Source organism: Mustela nivalis (genome assembly GCF_964662115.1).
Source record: "Mustela nivalis genome assembly, chromosome: 14".
In the NCBI taxonomy this organism is placed as follows: Eukaryota; Metazoa; Chordata; class Mammalia; order Carnivora; family Mustelidae; genus Mustela; species Mustela nivalis.
The window spans coordinates 63,448,514-63,460,147 of NC_139033.1; the positions used below are offsets into that span (position 1 = coordinate 63,448,514).

Consider the following 11,634-nt stretch of genomic DNA (forward strand, 5'->3'; position numbering starts at 1 on the left):
TACTTCCTAGTCGGTAAGCCCCCCCCCCCGGCCCCGCCCCAGGGTCCCAGATACCCTGGAGGAACCGGCAGCCTCTCCACTCCTGCCCTCAAGCTGGTGGGGGCGGGCGCTCAGTTCTGTCCTATGTTAAGAGTGGCCACACCTCAGCTTAGTTCTCACCCCTCAAAGTACCTCCGGTGGGTCCAGAGGCAGAGCAGGTGCCAGAGTGTGAAAAGAAGATGATCTCCAGCAGGGAACCAAGACTCCCCTAAGAATGGGGTTGCCAGGAGAAGGCAGAATACAGGAGCGGTCCATTCTGCTGAGAAGGGTCTGGGACAGACAGCACCCTCCTCAACCCAAATGTCTCTCAACACAGAAAGTGGAAGGTCCAGCCGGATATCCACTGGCATTTTTCTCACCTCCCCACATTTTTCTCTGGAAACCCCAAAAAACTGCTGGCTGCTGCTTTTCCTGCTTAATTTGCAAGAAAAAGAGCAAAGTGCCACATAAAACCCGCTCTCCTGTGGTCATCGCCTCCACACTCCATCCCATCCAGATGGCAGAGGCGGGGCCAGCTCCCAGGCCCCGGGCTCGCAGTGTCGGCTCGGCTGCATGCTCCACGCACCGCCTGCCAGCTCCGGCGCGGGGAAGGACTGCAGACACAGGACCCAGGTCTGTGCCTGGACAGGTGTCCACTTGCCTCACACCCACTGATGATTGTGGTCATAGCTACGTGTAGACATCATACTGAGCCGCCTGATAACATCATTCCTCTGTCGCTGCCTCCCCCTCAGCCTCCCTCGTCCTTCCATTCAGTGACTTGTGCGTTTTCATACCTGCTTGCCAGATTGCTGGTTTAATTCTGTAGATTTGTTTTTAAGGTAAGAGAAAAAGAAACCGTGCTCAGAGAGTGGTGGTTAATTGCTGTGCTTTCAGAAAGGGACCGGTTTCCTTTCTGGCCCCTCCGTCCTGCAGGGATCACGGGCTGGTTGGCCTCCCTCACTGTAGGATGGCAGCGCGGATAGCTGGCCAGGTGCGTCAGCCTCTCCCAGATCGTCGGAGATGGGGACCCAGGCTTAGGTAGCAGCAGCGGGCCCATCCATCAGGCGCCCACTCGCCAACATCTGCAGCTCCGCCCCCAGCTGGCGCCGCCCCCTGCCTCCCATCCGGAGTTCTGAGCTATGGACGAAAGGGACAGGGGCGTAGGCTCCCAGTGGATAGTGCGCCTGCGCTTCCCGCACCCGCTCCCACACCTGCAGCCTGTGCCTGCTTCATCAGGCAGGCTTAGAATGGGTTCTCACCGCACCAATTTTAAATACCCAGAGGCTCTCTTCTGCTGAAAGAGAAAAGTCGTGGGTTCAGCCTTTCTCATCTTGTTTGCACAATGGGAATAATAATGGTTGCAGAATCACGGGGCAGTTGTGGAGGTTACAGTACTTAATTTATGGGGCGCATTTAGAAGAGGGCCTGCCTGGTGCTTCATACCCTTACGCCAAATGAATGCATGCACAAATGAGTGGCGAGGAAAGAACCTACACGCAGTTTTGATGACTGGAAAAACAGAGGTGGAAGAAAATCACCCCTTATCTGTGGACATTCTCAGTGCTTCCTGTTTGTATTTTGCACTGTGAAATAACCCCCTCCCCCTTTTTTTTCCCCAGGACTATACTTTGTTATATGAAGAAGCAAAATATTTTCAGCTTCAGCCCATGTTGTTGGAGATGGAAAGGTGGAAGCAGGACAGAGAAAGTGGTCGCTTTTCAAGGCCCTGTGAGTGCTTAGTGGTGCGTGTCGCCCCAGACCTTGGAGAAAGGATCACGCTCAGCGGTGACAAATCCTTGATAGAAGAAGTATTTCCAGAGATTGGCGACGTGATGTGTAACTCCGTAAACGCAGGCTGGAATCACGACTCAACGCATGTTATTAGGTTTCCATTGAATGGCTACTGTCACCTCAACTCGGTCCAGGTATAGTCTTGTCATACACTGTGTGGCATCCAATGTCCCTCTTAATGCTGTCACTTAACCTTGCCTTCACCCAGTGCCTTCCCTCCAGGAAGCTGGGAAACTCTCAGGTGGCATCACTTCTGTTGGGTAGGTAAGCATAGGCACGTGAATGAGCATACCCACTCATTCAATCATTCTGTGGGTATTTGTCGAACATCTACTATGTGCCTGGTGCTAGTATGAGCGCTGAAGATCTAGAAGAGGAAGAAAGAGACAATAGCTCTGTTTTCCCAGAATTTACATTCTGAGAAGGACAGGGAGGGGCAGCAAACCGTAACCAACAGAAATGTTGAGACCCTTAAAAACAAAAGTGTAATGAGAAGAAAAAGAAGTGTTTGTTAGCTGATGAGAAGAGAACCACTGGGATGAGATAATCCCAAGCAGAGGGAATGGCAAGTTGTGACGACCCTGAGGTAGGAGTGTGCTTGGCATGTTGAGCCGTATCAGGAGAGCCCATGGGGCTTGAAGGAAGTGTCAGGGATAGGAAGTGCTGAGACAGGAGGCTAGCAGGTAGCTAGGGACAGGTCACCGATGATTATCTCTTAGGTGGTGGTAAGCATTCTGGGATTGTTTTGTTGTTGTTATTTCGGTTTCTTTTGGTTTGGGATCATTTGCTTGTGTGAGTAAAATGGAAAGCCATTTGAAGATTTTGAACAAAGGTGTGGCATGATGTAGCTCAGATTTGAAAACGAATACTCCAGCAGCAGATGGAAAATGGTGGAAGCAAGGGAACCAGTTAGCAATGTTGGAGAAGTGTCCGGTTCTGAATATCTTGAGTGTCATAGAGCTAACAAGGTTCTCTGACAATGGCTTTGGGGTCTAAGAAGCCAAGGATGGCTAAGATTTTTGACAGGGGAACTGGATGAATGGAATAGCTGTTTTCTGAGGCAGAGAAGTCTGTGGGAGAATGAGACTTGGGGTTGGAATTCGGGAGTTTGGTTCACATGTGGTGTGGGGTGCCCTGTCCCTCAGACGCTGGTAAGTGTGTTCTTCATTTTAACTAATGTGTGGCAGCTCTGGGCCAAGGGTGGTACATGCCTTGTCTTCTTAGAACAACCCTAACAGGTAAGCACTGTGAATCGCCCATCTTGCTGAGGAGAAGGCATACTTACGCCTCAGCTCCAGGTCTCTATAACTGAAAATGACTTGAGGTCAGCGGAGTAAGGGCTTAGGGTTCCCCCCTTGCTCTTTCTTTTTTTTGTTTATTATTTTTTTTATTTTTTATAAACATGTATTTTTATCCCCAGGGGTACAGGTCTATGAATCACCAGGTTTACACACTTCACAGCACTCACCAAAGCACATACCCTCCCCAATGTCCATAATCCCACCCCCTTCTCCCAACCTCCCTGCCCCCAGCAACCCTCAGTTTGTTTTGTGAGATTAAGAGTCACTTATGGTTTGTCTCCCTCCCAATTCCATCTTGTTTCATTGATTCTTCTTCTACCCACTTAAGCCCCCATGTTGCATCACCACTTCCTCATATCAGGGAGATCATATGATAGTTGTCTTTCTCCGCTTGACTTATTTCGCTAAGCATGATACGCTCTAGTTCCATCCATGTTGTCGCAAATGGCAAGATTTCATTTCTTTTGATGGCTGCATAGTATTCCATTGTGTATATATACCACATCTTCTTGATCCATTCATCTGTTGATGGACATCTAGGTTCTTTCCATAGTTTGGCTATTGTGGACATTGCTGCTATAAACATTCGGGTGCATGTGCCCCTTTGGATCACTACGTTTGTATCTTTAGGGTAAATACCCAGTAGTGCTATTGCTGGGTCATAGGGCAGTTCTATTTTCAACATTTTGAGGAACCTCCATGCTGTTTTTCAGTGTGGCTGCACCAGCTTGCATTCCCACCAACAGTGGAGGAGGGTTCCCCTTTCTCCGCATCCTCGCCAGCATCTGTCATTTCCTGACTTGTTGATTGTAGCCATTCTGACTGGTGTGAGGTGATATCGCACTGTGGTTTTGATTTGTATTTCCCTGATGCTCAGTGATATGGAGCACTTTTTCATGTGTCTGTTCGCCATCTGGATGTCTTCTTTGCAGAAATGTCTGTTCATGTCCTCTGCCCATTTCTTGATTGGATTATTTGTTCTTTGGGTGTTGAGTTTGATAAGTTCTTTATAGATTTTGGACACTAGTCCTTTATCTGATATGACATTTGCAAATATCTTCTCCCATTCTGTCAATTGTCTTTTGATTTTATTAACTGTTTCCTTTGCTGTGCAAAAGCTTTTGATCTTGATGAAATCCCAATAGTTCATTTTTGCCCTTGCTTCCCTTGCCTTTGGCGATGTTCCTAGGAAGATGTTGCTGCGGCTGAGGTCGAAGAGGTTGCTGCCTGTGTTCTCCTCAAGGATTTTGATGGATTCCTTTCGCACATTGAGGTCCTTCATCCATTTTGAGTCTATTTTCGTGTGTGGTGTAAGGAAATGGTCCAATTTCATTTTTCTGCATGCGGCTGTCCAATTTTCCCAGCACCATTTATTGAAGAGGCTGTCTTTTTTTCCATTGGACATTCTTTCCTGCTTTGTTGAAGATGAGTTAACCATAGAGTTGAGGGTCTATTTCTGGGCTCTCGATTCTGTTCCATTGATCTATGTGTCTGTTTTTGTGCCAGTACCATGCTGTCTTGATGATGACAGCTTTGTAATAGAGCTTGAAGTCCGGAATTGTGATGCAACCAACTTTGGCTTTCTTTTTCAATATCCGTTTGGCTATTCGAGGTCTTTTCCGGTTCCATATACATTTTAGAATTATTTGTTCCATTTCTTTGAAAAAGATGGATGGTACTTTGATAGGAATTGCATTAAATGTGTAGATTGCTTTAGGTAGCGTAGACATTTTCACAATATTTATTCTTCCAATCCAGGAGCATGGAACATTTTTCCATTTCTTTGTGTCTTCCTCAATTTCTTTCATGAGTACTTTATAGTTTTCTGAGTATAGATTCTGTGCCTCTTTGGTTAGGTTTATTCCTAGGTATCTTATGGTTTGGGGTGCAATTGTAAATGGGATTGACTCCTTAATTTCTCTTTCTTCTGTCTTGTTGGTGTAGAGAAATGCAACTGATTTCTGTGCATTGATTTTATATCCTGACACTTTACTGAATTCCTGTACAAGTTCTAGCAGTTTTGGAGTGGAGTCTTTTGGGTTTTCCACATATAGTATCATATCATCTGCGAAGAGTGATAATTTGACTTCTTCTTTGCCGATTTGGATGCCTTTAATTTCCTTTTGTTGTCTGATTGCTGAGGCTAGGACCTCTAGTACTATGTTGAATAGCAGTGGTGATAAGGGACATCCCTGCCGTGTTCCTGACCTTAGCGGGAAAAGCTTTCAGTTTTTCTCCATTGAGAATGATATTTGCGGTGGGTTTTTCATAGATGGCTTTGATGATATTGAGGTATGTGCCCTCTATCCCTACACTTTGAAGAGTTTTGATCAGGAAGGGATGCTGTACTTTGTCAAATGCTTTTTCAGCATCTATTGAGAGTATCATATGGTTCTTGTTCTTTCTTTTATCGATGTGTTGTATCACATTGACTGATTTGCGGATGTTGAACCAACCTTGCAGCCCTGGAATAAATCCCACTTGGTCGTGGTGAATAATCCTTTTAATGTACTGTTGAATCCTATTGGCTAGTATTTTGGTGAGAATTTTCGCATCTGTGTTCATCAAGGATATTGGTCTATAGCTCTCTTTTTTGATGGGATCCTTGTCTGGTTTTGGGATCAAAGTGATTCTGGCCTCATAAAATGAGTTTGGAAGTTTTCCTTCCATTTCTATTTTTTGGAATGGAGAATAGGAATTAGTTCTTCTTTAAATGTTTGGTAGAATTCCCCTGGGAAGCCGTCTGGCCCTGGGCTTTTGTTTGTTTGGAGATTTTTAATGACTGTTTCAATCTCCTTACTGGTTATGGGTCTGTTCAGGCTTTCTATTTCTTCCTGGTTCAGTTGTGGTAGTTTATATGTTTCTAGGAATGCATCCATTTCTTCCAGATTGTCAAATTTGTTGGCATAGAGTTGCTCATAGTATGTTCTTATAATGGTTTGTATTTCTTTGGTGTTAGTTGTGATCTCTCCTCTTTCATTCATGATTTTATTTATTTGGGTCCTTTCTCTTTTCTTTTTGATAAGTCGGGCCAGGGGTTTATCAATTTTATTAATTCTTTCAAAGAACCAGCTCCTAGTTTCGTTGATTTGTTCTATTGTTTTTTTGGTTTCTATTTCTTTGCTTTCTGCTCTGATCTTTATGATTTCTCTTCTCCTGCTGGGCTTAGGGTTTCTTTCTTGTTCTTTCTCCAGCTCCTTTAGGTGTAGGGTTAGGTTGTGTACCTGAGACCTTTCTTGTTTCTTGAGAAAGGCTTGTACCGCTATATATTTTCCTCTCAGGACTGCCTTTGTTGTGTCCCACAGATTTTGAACCGTTGTATTTTCATTATCATTTGTTTCCATGATTTTTTTCAATTCTTCTTTAATTTCCTGGTTGACCTATTCATTCTTTAGAAGGATGCTGTTTAGTCTCCATGTATTTGGGTTCTTTCCAAACTTCCTTTTGTGGTTGAGTTCTAGCTTTAGAGCATTGTGGTCTGAAAATATGCAGGGAATGATCCCAATCTTTTGATACCGGTTGAGTCCTGCTTTAGGACCGAGGATGTGATCTATTCTGGAGAATGTTCCCCCCTTGCTCTTTCTAATTGGAATGGACCCATGACTTTGTTCAGGATTGACCCAACAAAACCTATCCACAGCTCAAAGACAAGAAGCACCCACTCTTCCATTCCTCTTGAAGATTGTTCCACAACTATTTGTATTTTTAAAATTTGTGAACAGTGTCTGAGAACAGAAGAGCAGGAGACACTGGCAGAAGCAATGTCCCAGGAGCACCTGCCAGAGACTCGTGCTATCAGGCAGCATGGCGGCCGCTGGGTTGGATGGGGCCAGAGGTGCACCCCAAACCACTTCGTGTTCCTCAGTGGGGTCTCTGCTATTTATCACAGCCTCCAAAACTCTGAAAGCCTTTCACCTCCCACACACACAAGCTGCCCCAGCTTCCCTCCAGAAGGAGGCTGGAAATCAGAGCTCTGATGGCATTGCTTCCCTAGGGTTCCATCCCTCAGATGAAAGCCCAGTCCCACCGCTTAGGCCAGGGAATAAATGCATATGCCTGACAAGTATCCCAGTCTAATCAGATGAGGACATTTTCATCTGGATTAGCATTGTTGGTGACACAACCATGACATGACCATAACACAATTGATGACTCTAGCTTCCTGCTCCACCAACCAAGAAAATAGGCACTGTGCTCTAGGCATCCAGAAGTTTTAGGCTAAGATGCACAAGACCTGACACTCCAACCCACCCCTGGAGTGATTTAATATTGTCAAGTGATCACTAATTTTAAGGGATTTTGCTCTTAACAAATTGATGTTTAATAAAAAGAAATGGCCAGGGAGCATAGGTTGTTTGGATGACATTGAAATGAGCTTTGACCACATCCAGCATAACACTGGGCCTATGGAATGATGATCGTATCAGTTGGGGAGACAGATGCCTTCAGGATTTCCGTATTTAACAGTTTAACAACCTAACAGTACTGCAGAACAAATAGTATGAGTTACATGTGCCCTTGTTCACGGCTTCTTCTACCTTTGTAATTCCTCTCCCAGTCAAGACAAAGAGTCCTTTCCAGTGCAGTGGTTTGGTGGAGCTTTGCCGACAGGGTACGTCCCTGCCTCTGCCAAGGACATCTTGGAGTGGGCTCTTGGGTCTTTACCTTTTTATTGACTTGCCACCAAAGCACTTCTTGATTTTGAACTTAGGAATTGTTTTCTTCGTCCTGTCCCTTTGCGGACTGGTATGAGTCTGCGTGGTGAATATAGCTACAGAAATGGAGCTGTCCTTAGGGTAGAATTTTCATTTTGTTCTCTTAAGGAATTTTTTTTTTTTAATTTGCCAACATGCAAAGTTTGAGTTTTTAGAAAGCATACTGTTTTGTTTTCCAATCTCTAGTTAGCCATTTGGCAAACTTACAAATTATATTCCACATAGAAGAAGGGGACCAAAAAATAATTTAAGAGAAATAGGAAGGGTTCACCTTACATTGAGTAAATTTTGAAAGTTATTTAATAACATTTCACTTCATTCCCCATGTAAAGTTTTGAGCCAGACTTTTATTTTAAAGCTGTGATGGAGTTGTCTTCCCTTTAGAGTGGTGGAGAAGGAATTTAATCATAACCAGAAGCCCAGGGAACATTTGCACATCCAGTGTCTGTTGGATTTCTAGGGAAACAATGCTCTGTATTAATTTTCTGTGTTTTCGCCTGAGAATGTAGGAGTTGTTTCTGCATTTAAGGCCGTCAGACATGTAGGTGACCAACCCAGGGATCTTTCTAGTGTTCAGTATTTGATTTCAAAATTGAAGAGATTATTAAAAGTGATTATTATCTGAGAAGTGATTACATGAGAAGTTTAGAATATATTTATTTTGGATATGTCTTCTAATATGCAACTGTTCTAATATGCAACTCTTCTAAAATGCAAAATCTTCTAATATGCAACTCTTCTAAAATGCAACAGCAGTTGCATTGCCTCCCTGAATGCACACAGGGCAGTAAATCTATTTCAGATGCCATACACTTGAAAACCTGTAGATAAACCTCAGCTGTCTTCAGTAGTCCATTTGTTCTGCTATTGAAATGATACCTGTCTTCTAAGCTGAAATATATTAAGTTCATACTGGCAGCCTTCAACAGTGACAGAGCCGAGGGTGAATGAGTTGAGAGTGAATCACTGGCTGAGTAAATTCAGATAAAGTCAGCGTCTGGCCATATCATCTATCATCTCCTGGACAATATTTTAGTGATAAATGATATTTGAAATGCGAGCTCTCTCTTTCTGCAGAGAAGGTAGTGTTGCATGTTCCAAGAAATGTGGCATCTGAGGCCAAACAGACCTGAGTTGGAAACCCAGTCCCATCACTTACATGCTGGGAGCCTCAGTTTTCCCATGTATGAAATGGGCTGACCAACGGTGCTGCCAGGTGGTTGTAAACATTAAATGAACTGGCCCGTGTGCAGCAGGCACAGAAGGGTACATCTGAGGTCTTAGAAATGATGCTCCCTCCCTCCTGCCCTTCCGTCCAGGGTCTTCCACTGAAAGCAGCAACTTGAGAGACCTGGGGGTTGGGTAAGAGTGACCCGGGCTGCACAGGGGCTCAGACTTCAGGACACTTCTTTGGGCTGTGTGTGTGGCCAGAGTGCTCATCTCCCTGCTAACCGGGTGCTTGTCTTGGTCCCGTGCAGGTCCTCGAGAGGTTGCAGCAGAGAGGATTTGAAATCGTGGGCTCCTGTGGAGGAGGAGTGGACTCGTCTCAGTTCAGCGAGTACGTCCTGCGACGGGAGCTGAGGCGGACGCCCCGCGTACCCTCTGTCATCCGGATAAAGCAGGAGCCTCTGGACTAAATGGACAGATTTCTTATGCAAAGAGGAAAAAAAGAAAACCGTACACAACAAACAAACAAACAAAACAAACAAAAGGGACATTTATGTGCAGTTGGGACAGCAAACCAAGTCCTGGACCTAAAATTGAATAAAAAGACACATTTATATCCAATAGAGACCACACCTGTATTCATATGGGAACAATTGGAATAGTGATATCCTCAAGGTGTAAAAAAATATATAAATATATATATATGTCAAAAGGTAGGAAATGCAAAAAAAGGAAAAAAAAAAAAGTTTTAAAAGGTGGTAGCTACAGTTGGTGCTGTGATGGCCGTGAGGTGTCCTGGGCCTCCCGAGGCCCCCCGACCAATAGAGAAGCCATGAGCAGTGAGGACGCATCTCCTTACGGTTTCCATTGCCAACAGCCATCCGTTGTTTCCTTTTCCTCTGTCTTTCTTTTTCCTTTTTTTTTTTTTTTTTTAAAAAAAAAAAAAAAAAAAAACCAAAACACCTTGAATCAAGTTTATTTGCATATGGAGGTTTCATGTCCTCTCTTTTAGGCGGCACCAGGCAGGACTTCAGAAAAACTCTCGTGAGCACACTGCAACCGAAAGACATTAGACATGAAATTTTAAATGTAGTTTGTACAGAAGTCACACTTTTTTGTCCGCCTTCACAGATGTGAACATTACTTTGTTTTTAAACTGATCAGTTTTGCAAAGGGGCCAGAATTATTACTTGTTAGAGTTGCTCCAGTTTGAGTCTGCTGCTTTCCTACAATTTTTCAAATTTTATAATGTATTAAATACAATAAACTCTGTTTAAAAAATAAGGTCTGTGTGAAACACCCGTGTGGGGATGAGGCTGTATTAAAATGAGATTTTTTTTTTTTTCTTCTTCTAAATCTTCTGTGTTAAACATCAGAAAGAGGCCCTCAAAGCTGACGCCAGTGTTGAAGTCAAACCCGCTGAAGGACAAGGATGTGATCATGGTTCCGTGCCTGCTCAGCACGTGTCCCGACACGTGCTTTGCTACTTTGTGCTGGTTAGCAAGATAATCTTCCTCCTCGTGAACGTTTTGTTTATAAATTGTAGTTATCTCTGGCTGCCCGGCAAACCACGCCAAAACTTAGCTTCTTCAGACGCCATTTTATTCTCTCTCGTGGATTCTGTGGCATCTTCTGAGTGGCCTGGACTTTGCAGGCCTGCTTCTGTGGTGGGGTTGGGCTGTGATGTCCTACATGGCTTTCCCATGGGGTGCCAGTCCATGCTGGCTTCAAGCCTCTCTGTGTGGCTCAGGCCTGTCCCGGCTCCGGAGCTGTGTTGTAAGGGAGAGTGTCCCTGTCACAAGGGTTACAAGAGGTAGGAAGCGGAAGCCACCATGCTCTGAAGGGCCAGGCGGGGAACTGGTAGCGGGCTTCTGGGGCAGTCTGTTGGCTCAGTAGATACAGAGCCAGCTCAGACTCAAAGGGAAGGGAAATAAAATCTCCCTCCTGCTGGGGGAGAGTGACAGAATTTGTAGCCAACTTGAATCTACCATGACACCTGTCCAAAAAACCCAAAAAGTAGGGCATTATGACTTTGGAAGAAGTAGAGACAATCTAAGAGCCAGAATGGTCACTTTCTAACTAGCCCCAGAGGTAAGAAACTTGAAGTCTCAGTACCACGTTGGAATTAAGCCCTCAGCTTTTCTGAGGTATTAGTGATTCCAGGGGTTCCTCTCTGAACCCTGCCATCACTTCCCTTCCCTACTTCCTCTTCCTCATTCCAGACACTCACAATGAACCCGACATGATGGTAAGATTGACAGGTAAACTGCGATGTGTTTCTGCTGCAGAGACATTCCGGTAGTGATAGGTGATTTCCATCCCGAGCTTACTTTCTTTTTTTAAATTAAAAAGTCTATGCCTGAGGACACTAGTAATGAAAATATCTCTGGCTTCTGAAACTAAAAGTAAGCTGTTAATGGCTCCTATCACCCCCTGAAACACAGAGGCCCAAACACAGAACGACTCTAATGACTGCCAGCCAGCCTTACCCATGGTGGTTTGATTTCCCCGTAGTTGAGCCTAATACAGCATAGTCTCAGAGGAGACAGCCAGATCTGCTCCCACCGGCTTCCTGCTCATCCCTGCTGGACTGAGAGGACAATGAAATTGCGCTCCGACTTTCCTAGTAATCCGTTCTC

General features: G+C 44.6%; 1 protein-coding gene across 4 annotated transcripts in view; it reads left to right on the plus strand.

Annotated features, from left to right (window-relative positions):
* Positions 1 to 9,922, plus strand: part of KCTD1 (potassium channel tetramerization domain containing 1) — a 180,787-nt gene extending 170,865 nt beyond the window's left edge. For all 4 annotated transcript variants that reach the window (XM_082698889.1, XM_082698891.1, XM_082698888.1 and 1 more), the window contains exons 4-5: positions 1,641 to 1,946; positions 9,307 to 9,922. In XM_082698889.1, coding sequence (XP_082555015.1) covers positions 1,641 to 1,946; positions 9,307 to 9,465 — 465 coding nt within the window. In that variant the 3' untranslated portion in view covers positions 9,466 to 9,922. The remainder of the gene's footprint in view (positions 1 to 1,640; positions 1,947 to 9,306) is intronic.
* The last annotated feature ends 1,712 nt before the right edge of the window (positions 9,923 to 11,634 follow it).